The sequence below is a fragment of the Loxodonta africana genome, chromosome 5, assembly GCF_030014295.1.
Source record: "Loxodonta africana isolate mLoxAfr1 chromosome 5, mLoxAfr1.hap2, whole genome shotgun sequence".
Taxonomy (NCBI): Eukaryota; Metazoa; Chordata; class Mammalia; order Proboscidea; family Elephantidae; genus Loxodonta; species Loxodonta africana.
In genome coordinates, this window is record NC_087346.1 from 108,221,894 (window position 1) to 108,249,417 (window position 27,524).

Consider the following 27,524-nt stretch of genomic DNA (forward strand, 5'->3'; position numbering starts at 1 on the left):
CATAGTGACCCTGTAGGACAGAGTAGAACTGCTCCATAGGGTTTCTAAGGAGTGGCTAGTAGATTCAAACTGCCGACCTTTTGGTTAGCAGCTGTAGCACACCATAGCTCTTAACCGCTGTGCCACCAGAGCTCCGAATCTTTTAGTATTTTGCTTCATACCCAGTGAAATACAGAAGACTGTACCATCAAACATTATTTTCTTTTTCTTTAGCGAAGGCCTCCCCCACCAATTCCTCCTGAAGAAGAAGATAATAGTGAAGAAGTAGTTATAGCAATGTATGATTTCCAGGCGACAGAAGCACATGATCTCAGATTAGAGAGAGGCCAAGAGTATATTATATTAGAAAAGAATGATGTTCATTGGTGGAGAGCAAGAGATAAATATGGGTAAGTATTCTCTCTGTTTCTGTCTCTGCGTGTATATGACACGCAGTGCGTTGGTGGGAGTTTAGTGCTGAGTGAGAAGAGGATGAGCTGTACAATCATGAGACTAGATCAGCTGGCTGTAAATCAAAGTGGATATTATTACTTTGCAGCCACACAATGTATCTTAGTAGTCACTCAGTACACGTAAACTGATCGATCGTATCTTTCCCTAAGTTAGAATACATTACACTGGTATCTTCCTCATCTATTATATGTTTTGTTTTATTATTTTGACCTTGGAGGAAATTCAGTTTTATGTCGTCCCCTTCCTGCCATCCCCCCACCGCGATATAAATACATTTTTCACAAATAACGTGCCCATGTAAATAACTCACTCACATATATAACGCTCAGAATGATGAAATTAAGTGAAACAGTTCGGACATAGTGCACACGCCATTTGCATAAAAATACGGTAAGTGACCTTAAGTTTTTCTAAGAAATAGTCTTTCTTAATTTTCTTCTTAGGAGATATGTATTGTAACTATATATAATTTTTAATTATAAACTATATAAATATATAATTGTAAATCCATAATTTATGTTTATATGTATATAAAATAGACATACGTATACATGCAAGGAATTAAATAGCAAGCATTATTTATATAATAGCTAGAGATAACACAGAATTAAACCGAAACCAGGAAAGAATTTAAGATTTAGAGGAAACAGTGCGTCTTCTCAACCTTATTATGGGTAAATATATGAGTAAATGTGGGTAAACATAGGAGTAAGTGTCTTTTAGGCTTTTTTAAGAAAACTATGTCCTGTGCTTGGTGGCGTAGTGGTTAAGTGGTATGGCTGCTAACCAAAGGGTTGGCGGTTCAAATCCAACAGGTGCTCCTTGGAAACTCTATGGGGCACTTCTGCTCTGTCCTGTAGGGTCAGTATGAGTCAGAATTGATTCAATGGAAATGGGAGTGCTTACCTCTGAAATATAATCCCGGGTATATTTTGAGTTTCCATGGATAATACCGGGATGACTTTTTGTTCCGGTCAGAGTGCACCCGCCACCCCGATCCTCCAGCCTGCTGTCTTGCCTCATCCCCAATTCCAACTCCCCATTCTTCATTGCTCTTCTTGAGAAGCAGTGGAGGCCTCTGGGTTACCCAGGGTCCTTCTTTTCTGCTTGCTTCTTGGGAACTCTTAACGCTGTTCTATGCTTACAAGAAGGTTGTTACTGCTTGTGTTTGCCAGATGCTGTAAAATACTTATTTTTTCAGTATAGAAATTTTCAAACACACACAAAAGCAGATGAGCATATAATGGAGCTCCTTGTCCCAATCATGAGACTTTAAAAATTACCAATATTTTACCAGCCTTGATTTATCAACCTCTCCCAAGTTTTTCCCCTAGATTTGCTATCCTAGTCATCATGTCATTTGTTTTTTTTTTTTAAAAAACCCACTGCCACATCATTATCATGTCTAACATTTTTTTTTTTAAAGTTGTCTGTAGACTTTCCCCTAACCTCAGGCCCGGGAGGAGAGTACAAATGAAATCCATATATCATACACCTAAATATTTAGAAGTTATAAATTAAGCTGGAAAACTGGTAAATAAAATATATTTTATTCTCCAACTTAACAAATACACTTTCATAATGATGAGGAAGGCAAGGTTTGAATTTAGGGTTCAATGCCAGAATTTGCAGAGCGTGAACTGGCCCCTGTGCTGCCTCCTTTCTCTCTTCCTTTCTGTCCTGGGCTCTACCTCACATGCGCTGTGTTCATCTCCCAGCTTGTAACTCCAAAGACTGCCCACACTGCATGCAAATCAATCCCCTACTGTGGCCGCCCCTCGGGCCTGGGGTGGAAGAAGGCACACACAGCCAGCACAGTTTGCTCTCCAGCAGATAGACCCAGGGGAAAGGCCCACCTAGGCCTTGGAAATGGGCAAGGAATTCTGTGAGGTCCCAGTTACCCAGACAATGGTCTAGAAGGAGTGGTGGGAATAAGGGCTTTGGGTGGGCACATCTCCTTAACTTAGCAGAACTCTCTGAAGAGTGGGGTCAGGGAAGGGGCCTCTCTTACCCAGGTCTAAGGATGGTTACTAATCTAATGCCAGCTTCCCCTATTAGCTCTATTGTGCATTTTTACAGTTATTTTGTTCAAATCAGAATTCGAACAAGATCTACACGTTGCATTTTTGTTGATATGTATCATGTCTTTTTTATTCTACAACATTACCCTCCCCACTTTTTGTTTCATACTATTTATTTGTTGATGAAACCAGGCCATTTGCCCTTGAGAATGAGCCACAATCTAGATTAATTGATTGTTTCCTCATAGTGTTATTTGATATGCCTCAATTTCCTGTAAACTAGCAATTAGATCTAGAGGCTTGATCATAGTTGAAGGTGATCTCTGGTTTTCCCACTTTTAATGATGCTAAGATTGATCAGTGGCTCAGATGTCAGCCTTGTTCTTCCATCATAAAATTCTTCATTCACATTTCGCCTAATGATTTTGGCATCCATTGATAATTGTTGCTTAGATCCATTACTTCATTTCCTACCTTTATTACCTATTGCCATCGAGTTTATTCCGACTCATAGTGACCCTGTAGGACAGAGTAGAATTGCCCCATAAAGTTTCCAAGGTGTGGCTGGTAGATTTGAACTGATGACCTTTTGGTTAGCAGCCAAAGTCTTAACCACTGGGCAACCAAGGCTCCATTACTTCATCACGGGTTGCAAAATGGTGATTTCCTAATCCTAGCATTCCATCCACATTTATTAACTTCTGTAAAGAAGAACTGCCTCATTAACCAGTTCATTTAGTTCATACAGGAAAGTCAAGATAAATGCTTGTTTATTTCCTTTGAACAATTTTCAGAATAATGAGTTGGTGATTGAGCTTCCTCTGGTGATAATGGTGGTAACCAGTAATTTTTTTTTTAATGTTATTGTTATTATGGATGCTTATATATTTTGTTTGTTTCAAGTCATTGCAGTTATTGTTCTTTTTGCTTGAGTTGTCTCATCTTAGACCAGTGGGAGCCCGTTTAAGCTGAAGACTCCATTAATCTTTCTTAGCTTCTTGCTTTCTGGCTTAATAAAATGGTTTTTCTTATCTTTTTCCCTGCCAAAACTTCAGTCTGCCATTTCTCCAAGGAGTGTTGTCTCCTTTCAGTCAGAAATGGTATTTAGAGACAACAGTTGGGGTGTTAGGATTCTAATCTCCACTGGACCGTCATTGCTTCTAGGCATTTCTCAGTGCAACAGTGCTACATATATGCACACGTGTATACTTTTTTTTTTATACCTACATGTATGTATGAATTTGTATATATTATGAGTTCCTCCTAAAACTTCAAATTCAAATTTAAGATTTTAAGATTTTTACTCTATTCTTGACTTTATACATGTATCTCTTTTCTCTTTATGCTGAAAATCATGGCTTCTACCAACACAAGAGTGATTCTTAAGCTTTAGTGTTTATACCAGTCACTAGGGGTAAAATTTCAGATTCCTTGGGACTATCATAAAATAGACCTTCTCAATTCAAATCTCTTGGGGTATGACCTAAGAATTTGCCTTTTTAACAAGCAAGCTCCCCACATGATATTGCTCTTGCTTCTTAAAAAGGCAAATTCTTGGGTCATACCCCAAGAGATTTGAAACTGTGACTTCTGAAGGATCCTCATGGCACATTGGGAAGAGCTCTGGACCTCCTCACAAGTCTAAAGTTCAAGTCCTGGATCTGTTGCTTGATAGCCTTGAGACCATGGGAAAGTCCCTTAATTTTCCTAAGCCTTAGTTTCCTCACCAGAAAATGGGTACAGTAATGGCCTCCCTACCTCAGAATTTTTGTGAGGATCAAATGTGGAAGTACTTTGTAAACTATGAAATTCTGTATGTATACAGAATAGAAAGTCAGCTCATGTTATATATATAAACTTTAGGAAAGATTATGGTTTAATTATCTAAAGAAAGCACTAATCTTTGTTCCTTTTAACAACCTCTCAGTAATTTCAGAGTTTACCTAAAGTATTTTTTTTTATTTCTAGAAGTGAAGGCTATATCCCAAGTAATTATGTAACAGGAAAGAAATCAAACAACTTAGATCAATATGAGTAAGTAAATGTTTATCTTGTGAATGTGGAAAGCCAGAAAATGTTTTCATTTTCCTAATTACTAAGGCATTTTGAAGATCAATGAACACTTTTCGTTATCTTTAAAAGGTGTTGCCAACGTATCCCTTAGCTCAGCTGCCTCGTGTGGTAACAGACTGTGAGAATTAGTTTCTATGATACAGTTTACCTGAAGGTACTACATGTGAATGGAGTTACACAGGCAGATGCAATCAAACTGATTGTAAACAATGGTTGTGGCAGAGAATCTAACACACACAGCTTACTTGATTTTTGAAATAAAATCATTTATTCATTCACTAGGGGAGCCCTGGTGGTACAGTGGTTAAAGTGCTCAGCTGCATTAGCACTGAGCAGTTCAAACCCATAAGCCACACCTCAGGAGAAAGATGTGGCAATCTGCTTCCGCAAAGGTTACAGCCCTGAAACGCTATGGGACACTTCTACTCTGTCCTACAGGGTCGCTATTAGCCAGGATTGATTTGACAGAACGGGTTCATTCACCCAAGAAACTGGAATATAATATCCCAGAGTGGACTTTGAAAGAAACCATGTTTTGTTGTTTCTTTTTCAGAATGTAATAAAAATATATGATTATTGCTTTTTTAAAAAAACTTGAAAATATAGAAAAATGTAAATAAGAAAAAATTATTCATTAGTCAACCAGAGGTGACCACTGTCGACATTAGTGTTTCCTTCCAATCTTTTTACTGTTGTTTAAAAACAATGGAATCATGTTGTATATATTATTTGATATCTTACTGTTGTCATTTAATGGTATATCATGAGTGTAAGTATTTTCTCTTGCCATTAAATATCCTTTCAAAATATTTCCATAGCTGCATTCCATGCCATTCAGTCATAAATACATGAAATGATTACAGAGATCTCAGCATGTATCAGACCTTGGATATACAACCAGGCATATGGCACACGTTGTTGTTATTAGGTGCTGTCGAGTTAGTTCCTAAGCAAGTCGGATGGATGACCAATAATTTAATCATTTCCCTGTTGGGGTGGCATTAGGTTGTTTCAGGTATCTTTATTATATAAAAATGACTGGAATAACCTCTTCCTGTTTATTTTCTTAAACTAGGTCTCTAAAATCTAAGCATTAGGCCTAAGGGTATGACGAGCTTTTTTATATATGTATGACATACGCAGAGTTACTGGGTGATGCAAATGATTAATGCTCTCAGCTGCTAATCAAAAGATTGGAGGTTCAAGTCCAGATAGAAGCACCATAGAAGAAAGGCCTGGTAATCTCATTCCAAAAACTCAGCCATTGAAAACACTGCGGAGCACAGTTCTGTGAAACACGTGGTGTCATCATGGGTCAGAGTAAACTCAAGGGGAAGGGTTTTTGTTGTTGTTGTTTGTTTGCTTGTTTTTAATGAACCGATGCATATTGCCAAATTGCTTTCCAGAAAGGTGCCCTATTTATATGCCCACTAGCAGTGTGTGGCCAGGTTTTAATGCAAGGTTCATGTATACCAAACAGTCTTTTGTGGTCATTGCAAGGTAACGTATTGATGCTTTACTCATTTCCTTAAAAAAGAAAACCAACGAAAAAATCTTTCATCTGTCCATGTCAACTTTGTATAACGTGAGTGTACCTTAAAATCTAGAAAAGTATTAGTAAGTTCAAAAAGTCACAACAGTCTATTGTTTTGTTGTTAGGTGCTGTTGAGTCAGTTTTGACTCATAGTGACCCTATGTACCACAGACTGAAACACTGCCCAATTTTATTGTTTTAAAAATATGTCAATAAAATAGTATTTTTTTTTCTCTTAAATAAGTTTTAGGAAAATATAGCAATATCTTTAGAATTAGGGAAGATGCTAAGAGTTGAAAACTTGGGCAGTATGACTGAGAACTAAGTGATCATTTGAGGGGGAGGAAATTGGAAATGAGATAATCCTTATCCAAATCTGAGAACTCCCTTTATGACTCACAGGATTTCAAATACGGATTTTAGAGAAGGAAGTTTATGATTCATTGCCACGAGTTTTTGGATATATCATAACTTGGAGATTTTCTCTCCTCTGAGGGACTCTTCTCCTTTGCTTGTCTAACTGGTCTTGCACTGAGTGTGAACCCCAGGTGGCAGTCCCCTTGACCCTCTGTCCAGAGGTCAGGGATTCCACATGACATCATGCCATGCCTAGCTGGAAGAGAAAGGAGAAGCAAAAGGCAGGCAAAAATTCCTCTCATCTACTGTCCTCCCACTCCGTGTTTTTGTTGTGGTTTTTGCCACAGCCCATTCTGTAACACATCTTAGATGTCCCCAGGGCTATTTTAAAAAAAAAAAAAGCCTTCTACCAGTTGTTGAGTCAATAGTTCTTCCATTGTTTACTTGGACCTAAGAGGAGTCCCAGGGAGCAGACTGTCCACTGCTCTGGAATCCCTGTTGCCAGGTTCAAGGCTCCCAGGGCTATTGGTAACTAGCTCTGACCTCCACACCCAGTTACCCATTTGGGGAAGAGAGGATCAGAGGAGGAACTGCTTCAGGAAAAACATGGGTGCATTGTGATGGTCAATAAGAGGGTATTCTTGGTGGAAAGATGCTAAAGAAAGGTGACAGAACTATAGGGCCCTTAAAACAGAAAAAAGTCTAGGATAAAGTCTTTGAAAGGGTGACATGGGTGGTGCAAAATTAGAGAACAGGTTAAGATTTATAGTGGCAGGCTGGTGGTTTTATATTTTTCCTTCAGTTAAACATATGGTCTTCTTTTCACAATTTAACCTCACTCATCCTTCCCAAGAAGTTTAGCCAGGATATGGTCTTTCCAAAAAGTACTGAGTGCCCCTAAACCTCCTATTTCTCTCTATTCAGATACCTCTATGATGTCTTAGGAAACCCTGGTGGCGTAGTGGCTGCTAACCAAAGGTCGGCAGTTCGAATCCACCAGGTGATCCTTGGAAACCCTATGGGGCAGTTCCACTCTGTCCTTTAGGGTCACTGTGAGTCAGAATCGACTCAACGGCAATGTGTCAACGGGTTTATGATGTCTTATTCCCCTGAAATGTTTTGAGGTTGACTAGCCAATGTGAAAAACAAATTCACATTAGGGTTTGATAACTGGGAATGGTTTGACAACCTACATATTTCTGGGCAGTTATTCTTCATCAGGTATTTCCTTCACCAACGGGAGTTAACCTCTAGTTGAAGCATTTGTATGACAGGTTGTGAGAAAAAGGTATATGGGCTGGCATCTGTGCAGTAGCATTGCTCTGCTCCTGTCATGTGGACTCCTTCGCATCTTACTGGTGTGACAGGAGAGTTCACCTCAGGTCATTATTGAGGCTCCCCCATTGAGTTTCATGCAAGTCCTAAGTGTCAAAAGAAACAGAGCAAAACATAAGAGCATGTCTCCTGGGTCTTCGAGGCTTGCTGGTTTCCAGCACTTTCCGAGGCCTTGTGGTCACCCAAGGCTCAACTGTAGGACTCTGCCATGGCCAAGCAGCCTCTCCTTGCCTTCCACCAGGTCCTGCCACCACCTTGTGCCATAATCCCAAGCATCTGTAGATCTGTGTCCCTTTTTGGCCTTTGGCCAATCTTTCTCTTGATGCTGCCCGTCTTGCACCTCATTCTCAGGGGCACCAACCCCCCGCCATCACCATCATGCTTCCCCCAGCACAATCTCTCCATGAATTTGTGAGCAGACAGGTCAAGAGAACATGCCCTTAGACTACTTTGTTTGGCCTTCAGTTTTGAACTTTTTCTTAGTTTTTTTTTTTTTTTTTAAAGATGCTTTTTAGTGGCCAAAGGACTCTTCACGATGGTCATAGACCCTGAGGCGTCAAATGTTATCGAAACTGGCTTGGGCCCTGTGAACATTTGAATTTTCCACCACTGGTAGTGTAGAGTCTTGGGATAAGGTTTAATTTGAATTAAAGGCAATAATGTAAAGTGACATTTCCTACATATTTGAGTCTGTGGAGTAAAATTCATTTTTGCTATAACAGTGGAAAATTGGAAAGGATTTTTATGTGGAACAATGAAGAATAGCCTAAATAATTATGACACATCCATACGATGACATACATAGAACCATATTGATTTTCAAAGATGTCCATCATATACTGTTACATGAAAAATTCAGGTTATGATATAGCAAGTATAGTTTTTATCTCACTTTAGTAAAAAAATTGAGAGAGAGTGTGTATGTGTGTTTTCCTAAAAACGGTAGAAAAAGAAGTCTGGAATTAAATACATCGAAATGTTACTTGCAGCTGATTTTCTTTTAAATTATGAACGATATCTTGTTCTTGTTTATTGTATTTGCTATTGATAAGGAATATTACTTTATTAATCTTAAAAATATATATATATATTTTAAAAACCCAAGGTCTTAAATGTAACTTTTTCTATTTAGGTGGTATTGCAGAAATATGAATAGAAGCAAGGCAGAGCAACTGCTCAGAAGTGAAGTAAGTGTTTGTTTCCTGGATTTGGTTTCAGCACAAATTGATTTTAATTATTCCCTATTGAGTAGTTCTATCTACCTCTATTTTTAAAGCCTAAAAAAAAGAAATAACTATCACATCAGTAGAGTTGTGGATTTTTTTGTTTGTTTTTAGTCATTTAAAAGTGGCTATTTTTTTTTTTTATGGGTATGATTTCTATAACGGGTGATTTTTTCTCTATATTTTTTCCCTACTGATTTATCATTTGCTACCTTGATTTTCCTGTTGCCATTGAGTCGATTCCAACTCATAGAGACTCTTTAGGACAGAGTAGAACTGTCCCTTAAGGTTTCCAAGGAGTGGCTGGTGGATTTGAAATGCTGACCTTATGGTTAGTAGCCGTAGCTCTTAACCACTGTGCCACCGGGGCACCTATCAAGTACTTAAATTTGTTTTTCCTTTTTTGCTTGAAAAAAAATTTTTTTTAATTGTGGTAAAATATGTATAACAAAACACTTGTCATTTCAGCCATTTTTATGTGTACAATTTAGTGACATTATTTATGTTCATCATATTGTACAAGCATCACCACTACGTGTTTCCAAAGTTCTTCATTGCCCTTAACAGAAACTCAGTAGCCCTCAAGGAATACTTCCCCATCTTGCCCTCCTGCCCACCCCCAGTAACTACTGATATCCTTTGGTCTCTATGCCTTTGCCTATTTTGAATATTTCATATAAGTGGATCATGCAATATTTGTCCGGTGTCTGACTTATTTCACTCAACATAGTGTTTTCAAGCTTTATCCATGTCATAGCAGTTATCAGGACTTCATTTCTCTTTCCGGTGTTGTATGTATATTCAACGATGTTGTTTGTTTTCAGTAATTTATATTAACATTATGTGGTATCTTTTTTTAGGAGCCCTGGTGGCATAGTGGCTAAGAGTTACAGCTGCTAACCAAAATGTTGGCAGTTTGAATCCACTATCTGCTCCTTGGACACCCTATGGGGTAGTTCTGCTCTGTCCTATAGGGTCGCTATGAGTCGAAATCGACCCAAGGGCTGTGGGTTCGGTTTGGGTGACACAGTAGTTAAAGCGCTCGGTTGCTAACCGAAAGGTCGGCTGTTGGAACCCACCAGATACTCCATGGGAAAAAGAGGTGGTGCTCCCCTCTGTAAAAATTTACAGCCTTCGAAATTCTGTTGGAGCACTTCCACTGTGTCCTATGGGGTCACTATGAGTCAGAATCAACTCAGTGGCAACAGGTTTGGTTCTTTTTAGTTTGCTCTGTTTTTTATAAATGAAGTTTTAATAAAATATTTAATTGCCTTTAGAAATAAATGTGCTGAAATTCTTATACTTTAAAAAGAAGTAAAACTAAAGGCTAAAATGAGGTATAGAGGAAACAGCACTGGACTGAGTAGGAGACCTGAGTTTAGCTATAACTTTCTAGTCCAGTTTCCACATCTGTAAGATAAGGAGGGGATTAGAAGGGGGTCTCTAAAATTCTCTGCATTTATAATCTAATTATTCTACTTAGTAATAGTTCCCAATCTTTGGAAGCACACTTTCTCATTTTATCTCCTGCTTATTGCCACCAGTCAAGATTTTGTTGAGCTGTTTTTTCTGTAGTTTACATAAAGAAAGCAAGAATAGGTTGAATTTGCTTAATTCAAGTTGCATATAACTATGCCCACTTCCCACAGGATTCCTGCCTCCCTGGTGGAACCTGCAATGAGAGGCCTGGGTACAAATCTTGGCTTTGCCTGTCTATGATCTGGGTCAAGCTATCTAACCTTTCTGTGCCCCCATTTACTTATCTGTAAGCAGAGTAAATTCTCAATAAATAGTATTATCCTTTTTAAGGTCCCTGGGTGGCACAAACAGTTTGCTCTTGACTAGTAACAGAAAGGTTGGTGGTTCAAACTTACCCAGAGGCTCCATGGAAGAGAGCAATTTAAATGCCACAGACTGCTCATGTTGCTTTTGGTAGAGAGGTATTTGAGGTTTGTGGCTGCTATTTCTTGATCTTCAGTTTGGAACCTAATGGGAAATTATCCTCTAATTATATAGTATTGTTTCCACTTTCTGATTTTATCTGCATAAGTTATTTGTGCCTCCATTTCTTCTTTTAGAAAGAGTGAAAGTAAACATTGACTTTCAAGGGGATTAAGGATTTTTAAATACGTTCTTATAAAGAGCACTGAGATATTTGCAGGAAAAATACTTCAAGGATGGAAACAATATGGAGAAAAGTTTCAAAGCTTGTAACAAATATGAGAAATTTATAAAATAAAACCCAATCATTAAGAAGTATATCTTTCAGTAACTGTTTTCCCACATGTCCAGGACCTAGGAGAATTGTAAAATCTTGTCTGTTGGTTCTGGGAGCGTCCTTAAAGGTTATATTGTTGAAATGTCTCACATGAGTGTGTGTGAGGATTTGTGATTGCGAGGAACTGGGAGTGTGGTTTCTTTAACTAATCTCATGGCCCATTAATGTGAAGACTGGTAGAAAGTCAGGTGAATTGGAGAACCCAGAAGCCCTATTGGTAAATTGCACTGCGCCAAAGCAGATTTTCCAGCAAAGGAGAATAACTGTAAAATTGTAAGATTGAGTTCTAGAATCTTCTGGATATTAATATTTGTTATTGGAGTGAAAAAGATTTCTTATACTTGGATTTTAGGATAAAGAAGGTGGTTTTATGGTAAGAGACTCCAGTCAGCCAGGCATGTACACTGTCTCCCTTTATACAAAATTTGGAGGGTAAGTAGTCCTGCTCTGTTTTTTCAGTTTAGAATTTTTGTACGAACTTTCTATAGAGTTTGTATGGGTACAAACATAATTTTTTAAAAATTATGCTGCATTTCAGCATTAAAAAAGAAAAGCTGATCTTGATTTCTAAAGTCTATACTATTTTTCTGAGTCCTAATTGCGCAGTGGTTAAGAGCCATGGCTGCTATTCAAAAGGTCGGCAGTTCAGATCCACCAGCGCTCCTTGGAAACTCTATAGGGCAGTTCTACTCTGTCTTATAGGGTCACTATGAGTCGGGATTGACTTGACTGCACACCACACAAAACAACAACAGCATACTATTTTTCTGTATGCATATTTTCAATATTTCCCCCATAATTTTGTATATATATGTTCTTGAGAAAGACTGTAGAAACTTTAGTAATGTTTCACAAATAATTATTGTGCACTCTGCTAAGTGCTAAGAATACCGCAGTGAGCAAAGGTGACACAGACCTGACCTCAGATAGCTTATAGGGGCTGCCGACAAGCAAATAGGCAGACACAGTACCATGTGAGTGTTATGTATGATAGGGCGACAGTGCTGGGGTGTGGGAGTGCTTACATAGCCCAGACACTTCTGAGTTAGTCCCAAAAGGTTTCCTAAGTGACACCCAAGCTGAAACCTGACAAATGAGGCAGCAAGAGTTGGAGGGAGGGGAGAGAGTTTCTGACCCAGGAAACTGCTGGTGCAAAGGCCCAGATGTAAGAGAAGACGTGGTGAGTTTGAGGAACTGAAATGAGCATAGTGCAGTCTGGAGTGGGAGGGGCAGAGTCAAGGGAGGAGGGAGAACCAGGAGAGGTAGAAAGAGGTCAGGTCCTGTCCACTGTAAGGAGTTTAAGCTTTATCATTAAGAGCAGCGGCGAGTTATCTTGAAAGGGTTTTTTTAGCAAAAGATGGCTGGAGAAGACCTGTGTTCTACAAAGATATCTAAAATGAAATTTGTACTTTTCTAAGTTTAATTTATTCACTTTTAGTGGTGTAGCTGCTCTAGACATGTCCATGTTTACAACAGCAGGAACAAAAAGCAGTAGCAGCTGATCTATTTTAAGATGTTCAACTGATGCTGGAGTTAGAAATATTCTCTTTAAGGAGCCAAGTATGTTATCAGTGACCTCTTCAAAAATGCCCACCTGTTAACATGAAAAGCGAAGTTAAGAACGTGGGGAGAAAGAAAATGTATGCAGGGAATAAAAGGGGCCATAGGTAGAAAACATCCCAAGAATGAAGTTACATTATTCCGATTTAGTTCTGAGACTTTTTTTTTTTTTTAGTTCTGACACATTTTGGTTTTTTTGTTATAGAGAAGGTTCATCAGGTTTCAGACATTATCACATAAAGGAAACGACAACATCTCCTAAGAAGTATTACCTAGCAGAAAAACATGCTTTTGATTCAATTCCTGAGATTATTGAATATCATAAGCACAATGCAGCAGGTAAGTGAGCTGTTAAAAACCTACTTCAAATATAAGGTAGTTCTTAAAATGATCAGACCTGGTCCCCAATGAACATTGCAGTATTTAAAAGAAAATGTCTTGTCGAATGAATAAAAGCATAACCCACTGCCAGTCGAGTTGATTCCGACTCATAGCAACCCTATAGGACAGAGTAGAACTGCCCTATAGAGTTTCCAAGGAGCGCCTGGCACATTTGAACTGCCGACCTATTGGTTAGCAGCCATAGCACTTAACCACTATGCCACCAGGGTTTCCGAATAAAAGCATAGATATATTATTTTGTTATGTCCCGTAAAAAAATGTGCAATTGTCAACTCAGAGAGTAGGATCCTCTTCTTCCTTCCATCCCCTCTTTCTGCCTTCCTCCTCTCTGCCTCCCCACCTCTCTACCTCCCTTTCTGCTTTCCTCCTCTCTGCCTCCCAGCCTCTCCACCTCCCTTTCTGCTTTCCTCCTCTCTGCCTCCCCACCTCTCCACCTCCCTTTCTGCTTTCCTCCTCTCTGCCTCCCCGCCTCTCCACCTCCCTTTCTGCTTTCCTCCTCTCTGCCTCCCTGCCTCTCCACCTCCCTATCTGCTTTCCTCCTCTCTTCCTCCCCACCTCTCCACCTCCCTTTCTGCCTTCCTTTTTCTTTTTTGCTAGCACTGCAAATAGTACCTTTATTCTTAAGATGTTTAAAAGGTAACTTCATTCTTAAGATTTTTTCCTACTATTTCCTGCATAAATTTTTTCTCTCACATTTTTCTTCACTTCCCTGCTAATAGCTCTGTGTTGTGTGTGCACTCAGAAGATGATCAGTACAAGAACGAATAAATGAACTTTTGAATGAGTTTCTGGCTTGGCACTTAACCATTCAGAGCAAGTAAGAATGAGTTCGACTACAATATTCTTTTTGTTTTCTAGGGCTTGTCACAAGGCTACGGTACCCAGTTAGTATAAAAGGCAAGAATGCACCAACGACTGCAGGATTCAGCTATGGTAACTCTTATTTTATAGTTGCATTGGCTAATTTTCCTTGAAAAGAATCCATTATCACAAGATGAATTTAGATGTGTAGAATCCCACATAGTGGAACTGTTGTTATAAATTTATAGTATGGAGTATTTTTAGATGAGTATACTCACAGCTGTAGTAACCCTAGGTTTTCTGTTTTCATCATTATGCATAATTCAATAGAAAACTTACTGTCGGTGAAAATTAAGCATTATCATGTTACATCTAAAATAAATCAAACTCTCCCTGGTTCTCACCATCTTTGTTGGTTACTCACAGGAATGGAAGGATGGAGGTAATATAGAAACCATCCAACTCGATTGTTGCTTTGGGCAAAAGTTTTTAAATAGTAGGTTAAATTATTTCCGAGGTCCCTGGGTGTTTTTTTTTGGGGGGTGGTGCAAACAGTGCGCTGGACTACAACTGAAAGGTTGGTGGTTCGAACTCATGTAGAGTTACCACAGAAGAAAAGTCCTGGCAATCTGCTTCTGTAAAGATTGTAGCCCAGAAAACCCTATGGAACAGTTCTATTCTGTAACACCTGGGGTTGCCGTGAGTTGGAATCAAGTCAGTGGCAGCATGTTTGGTTTGGATAAATTCTTTCCAACCTGATGGAACTTAAAAGGAAACAAACCGTGGAAGAAAGAGTGGTAAAGGAAGAAGTGTTTGTTTAAAAAAAGTACCATTAACTTTTAAGCGCTATGATTATTGGCCTATTCTGTGGCATCTTTTTGCCTTCTTCAGTTCACTTGGTTATACTGTGACAGCTTAGATGGGAGACCATCATCCCAGGCAGTGGAAAACCACCTTTTGTAGTTCCGATGCAGGTTGCAAGTCTGTTCTGTGTTTCACTGGTAATCTTGTAAGTTTTAGGTTGAGCTTGGCTATTGTTTTTTTCCCCTACTGATTCACTCTGCGTTCTCCTTATTAAATGTTATCACTTTTCCCCTCTGTCTTACAGAAAAATGGGAGATTAACCCTTCAGAGCTGACCTTTATGAGGGAACTGGGGAGTGGACTGTTTGGAGTGGTGAGGCTTGGCAAATGGCGGGCCCAATACAAAGTAGCAATCAAAACTATTAGGGAAGGTGCCATGTGTGAGGAGGACTTTATAGAAGAAGCTAAACTGATGATGTAAGCTACTGTCTTCTTTCCGGTTCCCCTTTTTTATTAAAAAGTGGCCCCTCACCAGCTAATACACTTGCTTGTTTCTTTTCCTGTAGTAACTATATGTCTGCATATCTTTCTGGCAGGAAACTGACACACCCGAAGTTAGTACAACTTTATGGTGTCTGCACACAGCAAAAACCAATCTACATCGTTGCTGAGTTCATGGAAAGGGGCTGCCTTCTGAATTTCCTCCGACAGAGACAAGGTCATTTTAGCAGAGATATACTGTTGAGCATGTGTCAGGATGTGTGTGAAGGGATGGAATACCTGGAGAGGAACAGCTTCATCCACAGAGATCTGGTAAACCCCTTGCCTTCCCATTCACTGGCTGAATTCCTTTGTAATACTGGGTCAACAAAGGAGCTAGGATATATTAATACTAAGTTTTTTTTTTTCACTCAACAATGCTTATTTTTAAACTTGGTAAGTTTATGTGCCCCATAATTTTAAAGGAAAAATTTTTATTAAATCCCCTATTTATGTAGTTAATATCTCCAAGCAAATTCCCATTCATTAGTCATTTGATCGGCCATAAGAATCCCCTGAGATAGCTTGTCATAGCAGATTGTATTGCCATCAAATATTAGCTTCAGGGAAGTGAAACGACTTGCCTTAGGTCATAAATGGGGAAGTTAGAGTTGACCCTTACCCTCTGGTTAAATCTCAAGGTCTTTCTACTTCACACGCTGTGAGCAGAAACTGTAAGAGAAACTCTTTGATTCATTTTCTTTATCTCTCGAGTCACTTGGGAAAAACGGAGGCCATGTTAATCCCTGAAAATATCAGAAAGGAACTCTTCTATTGCTGGTTCTAAATTACTGTGATGGAGATGCTTCTTTATTTAGACTAATTCCTAATCAACTTGACGGCAGTGGGTTTTTGGGGAACTTCTGATGAAGCATGGACCCATTTCTTCTGGAGTAGCAGTAGAGCATTTATTTAACAATTACTTTAAACAGGCATTGTTCTAAGTAGTTTACAAATATAAACTCATTTAATAATCATAACCCTAGGAAGCAGATATTATTTTTCCCATTTTACAGATGAGGAAACTGAGGTACAAGTAGGATAAAATTATTTACCAATGGTCAAATAATTGCAGACCAGGGATTTGAACCCAGGGAGTTTGACTCTAGAGCCCATACTGTAACTACTGTGGTGTGCTGTTTCTGGATTGAGAGCATAATATAGAGAGTTGAGGAGCTGGCGATAGGAAACTTGATTTCCCTAGGTGTGTTTTTGGATAGCTACCTAATCTCTCTTAGACTCTTTTTGCTTCTGTAAATTGTGGGTTTTAATATTGCTCTGCTCACAAGACTGTTTTAAGGAACAAATTATATGATTGGGCAAAGGGGCTTGTAAAATAGAAAACATGCTGTGTATATCATCAGTTAGTATTATCATTATGCTCAGTGACGACAAAAAACATCTCTTTGTCATATTGAAAGTTGTGACCTAAGCACCTTCCTCTTTTTTGCACTTTCAAAACCAGTGAAAAACAAAGATTTGTGTGATTGTCTACATAGACCATATCTTGGTGAAAGCAATTTTTGATATTTTTGTACCTATGATATTGACATCATTATGATAGATTCATATCAAGTGTTTTCGTTAAAACAATTAAAAACTGAGACACGCATAAGTTGAAATGTTCTTAGAATAATTCTTGAAGTTTCCTATCTGCATCAATGAAATTAAATGCAGTGCAAGATTCTCAAGTAATAGCATCGCAATAGCTTTCTGCTCAGGCTGGGAGGGTTGGGCCGCACATAACAGAGAAACTTAGGTCAACAGTGGCTTAAACCAGGTAGAAGATTAGTACCCTTTAACACTGAACACTGAAGAAAAAAAAGACATAGTTCAGAGTGGGTATGCCACAGAGTAGATGGGGACCCACATTTACTCTTCTGTCATTCGTAGGGTTTGTCCCTTGTTCTTGTCATCCATGGTAGCTTCATCCGTCACATCTAAGGTCCTGCAGCAAGATGGCAGGAATGAAAGATGCGTGTAGCCCTTCATTTTATGGAGTCTTCCTGGAAGTCTCATATAATACTTCCCTTTTTCTCTCATTGACTAGAATTTGGTCACAAGCCCACTCTTAGCCTAAAGAGAGGTTTGAAAGTATAGCCTTCTCTTCCTGGCAGCAACGTGCTGCTAAAGACCACAATTCTGTTATAAGAAGAAAATGGACGTTGGGGTGTCACCTAGCAGCCCGTGACACAGTAGGCTTTAGGGACATGAGCAGCCTCCTTAGTCCAGATCTTACACTGGGGGATCTAAGTGTCTTGGACTTTTGTGCCTCTGTTTCTTAACCTACAAAATATGAATAATGATGACACCTGCCCTCTTAGGGATAATCCTGAAAAGCCCATAGGATAAAGAAGGTGAAAACTCTTTTTAAATTTATGTAATGCATCGCTATGAGTCGAAATCGACGTGATGGCAGTGGGTTTGGTTTTTTTTTTCTCTCACGAGTGCAAAGAATCCTTATTCATTATTGAACAGTAGAGGCCAAATAGGGCAGAGCCACACAATACCCCAAATAGCTTGCTTGTATCAAACTCTATTGATTAGGAATAATAATAATTTTTTTGCTAAGACTTATGGGAATTAAATGAGGTAATATACAGACTTACATAGCACCATACCTGGTTTATGGTAAATGTTCTGTACATGTTAATTGTTCTTTAGCCCCTAACATGGTATGTGGTGAAAATTAGATTCTCGATAAATATTTGTTGCATAGGTCAATAATTTGATAAATAAATGAATGTACACATGGTTGACTGAACAAATATTTTCTACATTCAAAATTTCCATTTTAAACGTGTGTTCAGTGTTTTTTATAGTTTCTGCTACTATTTTAATGTGTTATTAAGCTATTCATAAATATAAATTGTACATTCAATATGTATCATTGTAAAGTGAGTGCACCTTGGTGCTTAAAATTTTTAGTCATTATTATTAGCTGCCTTTATAATAGGTTTACTGATCCCCATTATATTATTTTCTTAGGACTGCCATAACAAAATTCCACAATCTGGGTGGCTTCTAAGAACATAAATTCATTGTATCACAGTTCTGGAAGCTAAAAACCAAAAACCCATTGCCGTCAAGTCGATTTTGACTCATAGCGACCCTATAGGACAGAGTAGAACTACCCCATAGGGTTTCCAAAGAGTGGCTGGTGTATTTGAACTGCCAACCTTTTGGTTAGCAGCCAATCTCTTAACCATTACAGCACCAGGGCTCCACCCTGGAAACTAGGAGTCTGAAATCAGGGGTCGGCCATCTTGATTCCTTCTGAGGGCTCTGCAGGTGAATCTGTTCCTTGTCTCTCTCCTAGCTTCTTGTCACAGCCAGAGATTCGTGGCTTGTAGATGTATCTCCACATGGCCCTCATTTCTCTGTCTCTGTGTATCTTCTCCTCTTTTATAAGGACACCAGTCATATAGGATTAGGACCCTTCCTATTAGTGGTTAAGATCTTGGCTGCTAATCAAAAGGTCAGCAGTTGAAATCCACCAGCTGCTCCTTGGAAACCCTGTGGGGCAGTACTCTGTCTTATAGGGCCGCTATGAGTCAGACTCGGCTTGATGGCAACTGGTTTTTTTTGTTTGTTTGTTTGTTTTACTCTTGTATGACCTCATGTTAACTGATAACATCTTCAAAGACCCTATTTCCAAACAGGCTCATATTCACAGGTATGGGTGCTAGGACTTCAGCATACCTTTTGCGGGGAGGGTACACAATTCAGTCCATATAACACTCATTTTACAGGTGAAGAGATTAAAACTCAGGCTGATTAAATAGCTTCTTCACAGTTACACTACTGGTTAGTGAGAGAATTAGGATTCAAAGTCAGGCCTTTTTCAACTCCACAGGCTCCACACCTTCCCGCTATTTCCTAGCAGTTAATTTGTCAAGATACTTCGTGATTGCTAAGGCTTGCAAAGTGGTGGCAGGTGTTGCCAACTCAGCTGTGGCTACTGTGTTCACTCAAAGTACATTTCCAGATTTTCTGTAGAAAGAAGTTCAACCCAAAACGTGTGGACATAGGGAAAATGGCTTTGATGATGACGAGTTGTGTCGCTTTCCAGTAACACGCAGAATGATTATGACTCTGGACCCGTGTGTGTCACTACAGCAGCATCTTCTGAGTATTAACTGGTTAGGGGCTGGGGGGTGGCCGAAGTTCAGGAGTCATTTGTGTAGGAAACAGGTGAGGGATATGAGGAAGAGTCTTTAGCTGATGTGAGGGAAACTATCTCTCGCCCAAACTTCAAGCTTCATTGACTACTTCTGATGAAATTTGGAATCATCGCCAGGACCACTTTTTTGCTTTGCTACAGGGATCTGTTTTTTAGGCCACATGTTTCGGAGCTAATTTTGAGTCTTAAAAATTCTGAAAATATGAAACAGTCCTATTCATATATTTTTAAGATGTCATGTTTTTCAAGGGGACTTATCTTTCACTTAAGGATTCATACATATAATCCCAATGTCAGGGTCTACAAATTTAAGGGAGACATTTAGTCGGTTTCTAAATGGAACGACTCTGATACTCCTATCTTTTAAAATACTGGTGAAGAATCCCGTTGACCATCAGGTGAAGACATTGTGGAGCAATTGTTGGAGTCAATCCAGGGAATGGACATTAACTCGCACTTTAGGAGAGGCTCTTAAAATACATTCAGCAGGAAAGAACTTCATTTAAGTGGAATTGCCACATAAAGAAAATAAAATTCTGAGCAGTCAGGGAGAAAAACACATCTTACCTCATGGGTTATGGTATTAAAACTGTCACATCTTCCTTCTGAGAATATCTTGTCTTTTTACCAAACTATTTTTTTCTTTATTTTCTTGAGCCCTACAACTTTAAGAAATATGCAAGAAATAAGTAAATCAAATAATCCAGAATTGTATTTGACTGATTTAGTATATTATGTTATAACATACAGAAAACATGATAAATGGCACATTAAACTATATTTCCATGACACCGTTCTTTGGATTGTTTGGAATCGAGATGGCCAATCACTAAGCAAAGCCACTGGGTAAAAGATTGATCACCCATTACCTTGTGTGCTGTTAACTTCACCTAGCAAGAACCTGGATTAAGGACTTCATCATTATCAATAAGAAAACTAGTAAGAATAGGACTGGGAGGAAAAATTAGATTGACTCTTCTACAGAAAAGTCATCTATAGGTATGATGGTTATAAAAACCCACCCAGTGCCATCGAGTCGATTCCGACTCATAGCGACCCTACAGTACAGAGTAGAACCGCCACACAGAGTTTCCCAGGAGCGCCTGGCGGATTCGAACTGCCGACCCTTTGGTTAGCAGCCGTAGCACTTAACTACTATGCCACTATTTATAATGCTTTATCACAAATATGATTTTCTCACCTGTCTTTCTACCCATTCTTTCAAAAGAACATCGGAAACGGTTCCATAGAGGGCAAAACAGTTTATAAGGATGACATCTCCACACTCTGCAAATGTTGACGGAGTCACATTAAATTGAATCTGAACAGATGTTACATATTTCTATTTTTTCCCTCTTTTATTGTACTTTAGATCAAGGTTTACAGAACAAATTAGTTTCTCATCAAACAGTACACACATTGTTGTATGACATTGATTAACAACCCTACGACATGTCAACACTCTCCCTTCTCAACCCTGGGTTCCCTTATTACCAGCTTTCCTGTTCCCTCCTGCCTTCCAGTCTCTGCCCCAGGGCTGGTGTGCCCCTTTAGTCTTGTTTGTTCCATGGGCCTGTTCAATCTTTGGCTGAAGGGCGAACCTCAGGAGTGACCTCATTACTGAGCTGAAAGGGTGTCTGGGGGCCATAATCTCAGGGTTTCTCCAGTACATATTTCTATTTTTATTGTGGAGCTTTGAAACTAATATACAACATTGTCTTCCAGGCTGCCAGAAATTGTCTAGTAAATGAAGCAGGCATTGTGAAAGTATCTGATTTTGGAATGGCCAGGTATGACTATGTGTGAACATTGTATATTTTGGATAAAATTGATATGAGACTCTGACCTTGCCCTTGAAAGTACACAAAGTCTGACTTTTTCTTTGCAGTTTGTATCAGTTTCTTCCTCTCACTGCCTATTTAAGAGCCATTTTGAAACTACATCTTTTGCTCTGTTAGTAAAACATTAGTAGTAGCCATAATTTTTGTATAACCAGTCCCAGTGCTGTCTAGTCGATGGAACCAATTGCTTTTTCTGGTTCTTAGTGTGTTTTTGGTACAAAGTATTAAAATAAGTTATATTACCAATATTTTTAAAGTTCTTTGCTGAATTTATTCATTTTACTGTTAACTGTAGCTTTTTCCTTGATCAACTGTTGAGAAATCATTATTGCTAATGCTTCATTCTGTAGTTTAACTGTTGAGAAATCATTATTGCTAATGCTTCATTCTGTAGTTTTAGGTGATTTTCACATTATCTTGCAGAATTAATAAGTGTGAGAATAACCTACGCTGTTCAAACGCTTACCCAAACAAAAGAAATCTTGTTAACTGTTCTCAGATAAATAAATTCCTTAAAATAACCGAGTACACATTGTATGTTAATAATTCTTTCCACTAGGTGGTACTATAGTCTGTTACATACACTACTTTCTCCCTGGTGTGGAATCTTGTTTTTACAGAAGTGTGTTTGGGGGTAAAATTCTTAATGTATCCACATCTGTATGTTTTTATTCTCCTAATTTTTATAATTTTAATAGAGTGTTGGGGGGAAAAAGGCTTTAAAAAGTATTTGATTTGTCCTTGTTTACCTCCCTCCCGTCTCCCTCTGTCCATTCCTCCATCCACATATCTGCCCATCTATCCATCCATAAACAATTAGGTGCCTTGTATGTGCCAGGCACAGTGTTAGGCTGGATCATAGCAGAGAACAAGACATGTGAGTCCCTGTCCACATGCAGTTTATATTCAGGAGGAGGGAGAAACATAAGACGTGGGAATACTTTTTTTAACCAGATAGTGACACATGCTAAGGTGGGTGGGGGTGTGGGATGATGTGATAGAGCAGGGTTCTATGGGCCAGATCTGGCCCACCACCTGTTGTTGTACTGTCTGTGAGCCAAGAATGGTTTTTACATTTTTAAACGGTTGGGGAAAAAAATTAAAAAATTTTTTTTTTGTACTTTAGATGAAGGTTTACAGCACAAACTAGTTTCTCATTAAACAGTTAGTACACATATTGTTTTATGACATTGGTGAATAACCCCACAACATGTCAACACTCTCTGTAAAAGAAGAACACTTTATGGCACATGAAAATTATTTGAGATTCAAATGTCAATGTCCATAAATAAAGTTTTATTGGGACACAGTCTCACTCTTTATGTGTTGTCTGTGGCTGCTTTCATGCTACAAGAGCAGAGCTGAGCAGTTGTGACAGAGACTGTATGGCCCGCAAAGCCTAAAATATTTATTGTCTCGCCCTTTGCAGAAAAAGTTGGCAGACCCCTGCAATAGCAATAACTTGGGGAGGTTGACATCAAGTGATGGATTTAGGGCAGGAATGGCCTCTTTGAGATGGACATATGCGAATGGAGACCAAAAGGAGGAAGTAGCCAGTTAGGTGAAACTCGGGGGATAAAACATTCCAGGTGCAAAAGCTTGAGGTCTGGGACAGTTTGGCCTGCTCAAGAAACCAAAAGAAGGTCTGAGTAGCTGGCCCATTGCCAGCCTGAGGAGCAGGGTATGAGATGAGTTGTAAGGGCAGGCAAGGCCAAGCCTTATAGGGCCAAATTCAGCTACTAAGGAAACTCAGGCCAAAGGAGGTGAGAAAGCTCTAGAACTTCTGACTCTCAGGACATTAATTACCCAGTGCACTTTATTTTTTTGGAGTCCCTGGGTGCTGCAAACAGTTCACATGCTCAACTGCTAATGGAAAGTTTGGAGGTTCGGATCCACCCAGAGGCACCTTGGAAGAAAGGCCTGGCGACTACTTCCAAAAAATCGGCCATTGAAAATCCTGTGGAGCAGAGTTCTACTCTGACACACATGGGGTTACCATAAATTGGAGTCAACTCAGTGGCAGCTGGTTGGCTCTTTATTTGCTTTGTGTAAAGATATTCTATACCTGAGTCAACGCAGTCCTCAACTTTCATATGTTTGACTTTGAGCAATCTGTGCTTTTGCATCCACCCCTCTAAAACACCTTTGCTATACTAAATTCAGACTCCCCTGACTGACGAACAATTTGATCTGGCTTATGGTGGCACTGCCTGCCAGCCAGCAGCTTCTTTTTGTGCTGAGTCACAATCTTCGTCTATACAGTAGAAGAAGCTTGTGCAATTATTTGAATATTTTTGGGCAGCTAGTAGAAATGAACCTTAAATGAACATATAATACATAAATATATTCCTCTTGTAAATACATACTAAAAATATTATAGTCCTAGATCCCTCACCCCTAATGAAAGATTCTGCCCAGGGGCAACCACTGGTACTGGTTTATGTGTATCCTATGTTCTTTGTTCACATAGAAAAAATATGTAGTGTTGTTTCGAGTGTTTGAGTGTGTGTGGAGGGGTATGATGCCATAGTATATAAATGTATACCGTTTACGTACGTTACTTTGCAATATGCTTTTTTCACATGCCATAGTTTTCAAATTGTGCTCTGTGGAATTGTGGGAGCTAAATGCATTGTGTCTCCAGACCCTCTGCGCCACTTCCTGTAGAGCAGCTCTGCCTTAGATGTTTTATGTATTGAGCTTTTAGGTGAAATTTTGTTTTAAAGAACAAAATTTTTATTGTATTATGCCTCTATTGCTTTAAAAAAAAAAAAAGAGAGAAAACTGAAAGCGCAGATACTAACCTTAAGATGTGTCCTTCTCATGCACGTAAATAAAACTGAGAGGAAGATGGAAATCACCAGGTGTGGCCACAGAGGTAAACATTTAGCTTCAACCGGATGCTTGTTGGACTTGTCAGTCAACTGTGTTTTTGATTGTCAGGGAGAAAAAAAATTAAAGAACATGTACGAAATGCGAATAGAGCCTCAGAGGTATAACCCCACGGTGTGTCCCACTCTAGGTACGTTCTGGATGATCAGTACACAAGCTCTTCTGGTGCTAAATTTCCTGTGAAGTGGTGTCCACCCGAAGTGTTTAATTACAGCCGCTTCAGCAGCAAGTCCGATGTTTGGTCATTTGGTATGTCCCATTGTCCATGTTTCCTCAAGACTGCTCTGAAGAAGTGGATATTGCATTGGCTAACCCTTATCCTTTTTTCAGGTGTTTTAATGTGGGAAGTATTCACTGAAGGCAGAATGCCCTTTGAAAAAAACACCAACTATGAGGTGGTAACCATGGTTACTCGCGGCCACCGACTCTGCCGGCCGAAGTTGGCATCCATATACGTATACGAGGTGATGTTGAGGTGTTGGCAGGAGGTATAAACATTTTTTTTGTGCATTCATTTTGAATCTAAAACATTTGGGGATCTGGGCTTGAGAGGTGGATAATATACAGTTTTTACTGAGTGGGTGCTTCTTCCGTAGTGGTTTCAAACTCTAGGTAGGAAGCCAATCCTATCAACTCTGTTCTGAATAACAGGAAGGAGAATGTGAAGAAGTGGAAAATGCTAGTAATTAATTCAGTAAATACAGGTTGTTGCCCCTCTCCCAAGTGGGCATCTTGGCCACCATTGCCTGATTTTAGGGACAGGGGGAATAAGCCTGGAGAACTAGTAGTTCTTCTTTGACTGGATCTCTTATAGGGTTGACGTATCATTCTTCCACCTGAGAATATTTCTTTCTCTAGACTCCAACTTCCCTAGGTCTCTTTTCTTACAGTCTTTGGAAGTTTTCTTTCCTCACGTGTTGAAATGTCACCTCAGAGTCAGAGCCCTGGTGGCACAGTGGTTAATAGTTACAGCTGCTAACCAAAAGATCAACAGTTCGAATCCAGCAGCCACTCCTTGGAAACCCTATGGGGCAGTTCTACTCTGCCCTGTAGGGTCACTATGAGTCGGATCAATTCAACAACAATGGGTTTGGTTTTTTGGGGTAGAAGATATTAGAGACCAAAATGACTTTTGAAAGATGAAAATATGAGCTCAATTGTACCGAATGCTTTACATATATTATCTGATGTAATTCTCAAAATAACCCTTCGAGGTGTAGGTTGTTTTGCTATTACCACCCTGTAGATGAGAAGACCCAGGTTCATGAAGTTGATGCTTATGCACGGCCACTTAGCCACAGATCAGCAGGAGCCTGTCTGACTCCAAAGGCCGTACTCCCAGTGACTTGCTATAATGCCTCGCAGGAACATTGGGATGGGCAGTCCTGGGCAGGAAGTGATGTTGGGGGAAAGAGATCAGTATCAGCAAAGATGAGGAGGCAGGGATAAACATGGCATGTGTACACGAGAGTGAAGCTTGGTCTGATGGAAAGCAGAGGGCCCATGTAAGAATTTTGGGGGAAAAGAAATTGGGCAAGTAGGGAGTGGGGAAAGGGCACTGCAAATGAGCAGGGTTTGATTTGGCAATAAGGAGCTTTATTCATTCCCAAATTTTCTCATCGTTTAAACTCACACAGCATGCCACAGTGAAGCACTCATTGCTTTGGGATTGGGACATGCAAGTGTCCCTAAATGGGTCTGTCTCTGCCCAGATCCATCCTGCATGTTCTACTGCTGGACTACTCTTCCTAAAACCCTGCTCTCACATCCTTACTCAAAAACTGAATAAAGCTTCTTACCAAACCCAAATCAAAGCAGTCGAGCCACTTCCAACTCATGGCAACCCCATGTGTTGCAGAGTAGAACTGCCCTCCATACCAAATCTGTTGCCATCGAGTTGATTCTGACTCATAGCTTTTATTTTCATAGCAACCCTATAGGACAGAGTAGAACTGTCCCATAGTGTTTCCAAGGAGTAGCTGGTGGATTCAAACTGCCAAACTTTTGAGTAGCAGCAATGCATTTAACCACCGTACCACCAGGGCTTCGCCTTACAAAGGTTTTTTTTTTTTTTTTCTCATTTTATTTATTTTGTTGTTGTTAAGAATATACACATCAAAACATACACCAACTCAACAGTTTTTACATGTATAATTCAGTGACATTGATTACATTCTTTGAGTTGTGCAACCATCCTCACCCTCCTTTTCTGAGTTGTTTTTCCCCCATTAACATAAACTCACTGCCTCCTGAGATTCCCATCTAATCTTTCAAGTTGCTGTTGTCAGTTTTATTCCATGTAGATAGATCTTAAAAGAGCTCAAGGAAGACATTTTTTACTAGTTAAGCTAAACTATTATTTGGTTTTAAGATGTCAGTCTCTAGGGTTTTCAAGGCTATGACCTTTCAGAAACCGATTGCCAGGCCTTTCTTTCTAGGCATCTCTGAGTGGATTTGAACTGCCAACATTTTGGCATCACCCAGTCCCAAAGCAATGAATGCTTCACTGTAGCATATTATGTGAGTTTGAACAATCAGAAAATTTTGGAATAGACTGTGGAACCCATAGCTTCTCTTTGATTTTTAATTGTAGAAACCAGAGGGAAGGCCTTCCTTTGAAGATTTGCTGCGCACGATAGACGAGCTAGTCGAGTGTGAAGAATCTTTTGGAAGATAAAGTGGTGTTGTGACCGGTGGCTCCCAGATTCAAAAGCACGTGGAAGAAATGGCACTTTGTGGTTTTTAATTTATTCAGCACCTGAACGTGCAGATTGTTTTACTTATAAAATGGAAACACCTAAAGCATTTGCTTCCAGACTAACTTTACCTCTAAGACTGTGGCCAAGTCTTCCAGATTATGAAAATGCTGCCTGAGAGGTGGTGATTAAAAGCGTTCACTTTTATTCATTCCACAGGCACTCGAGTGCCCATTATGTGCCGGGCACTATGTCCAGGCTCTGGGGCTCGCCCCAGTGTGGGGCTGTACATGGGGCCATGTTAGCTGGTGCCAGTGGGAGGCCAGGGTATTTGGGAAGGGGAAGGGTATTAGAGCCGTGTTTCAGCAGCCCCTCTCCTCCCTTTGACTTCTGCAGAAATCTGGGCCCAGGGCATTGTCTAGAATGTGGGTTCTGAGTGAATCAGGAGTCCACCTCAGATCAGTACTGAAGTTTTATTTTGAACAAAACTAACTGCTCTTAGTATTACATTGAAAAATATGTGCACGCTGTA

General features: G+C 39.5%; 1 protein-coding gene across 8 annotated transcripts in view; it reads left to right on the forward strand.

Annotated features, from left to right (window-relative positions):
* TEC (tec protein tyrosine kinase) overlaps positions 1-27,524 on the forward strand; it is a 144,278-nt gene extending 116,754 nt beyond the window's left edge. For 3 of the 8 annotated variants that reach the window (XM_023555042.2, XM_023555040.2, XM_023555041.2), the window contains exons 8-19: positions 214-389; positions 4,443-4,508; positions 8,906-8,960; positions 11,627-11,706; positions 13,040-13,173; positions 14,095-14,169; positions 15,146-15,317; positions 15,437-15,653; positions 21,289-21,353; positions 24,427-24,545; positions 24,627-24,784; positions 26,890-27,524. In XM_023555042.2, the coding sequence (XP_023410810.1) occupies positions 214-389; positions 4,443-4,508; positions 8,906-8,960; positions 11,627-11,706; positions 13,040-13,173; positions 14,095-14,169; positions 15,146-15,317; positions 15,437-15,653; positions 21,289-21,353; positions 24,427-24,545; positions 24,627-24,784; positions 26,890-26,973 (1,401 nt within the window). In that variant the 3' untranslated portion in view covers positions 26,974-27,524. The remainder of the gene's footprint in view (positions 1-213; positions 390-4,442; positions 4,509-8,905; positions 8,961-11,626; positions 11,707-13,039; positions 13,174-14,094; positions 14,170-15,145; positions 15,318-15,436; positions 15,654-21,288; positions 21,354-24,426; positions 24,546-24,626; positions 24,785-26,889) is intronic. The other 5 variants (XM_023555043.2, XM_064285848.1, XM_064285849.1 and 2 more) reach the window with 3 other exon arrangements.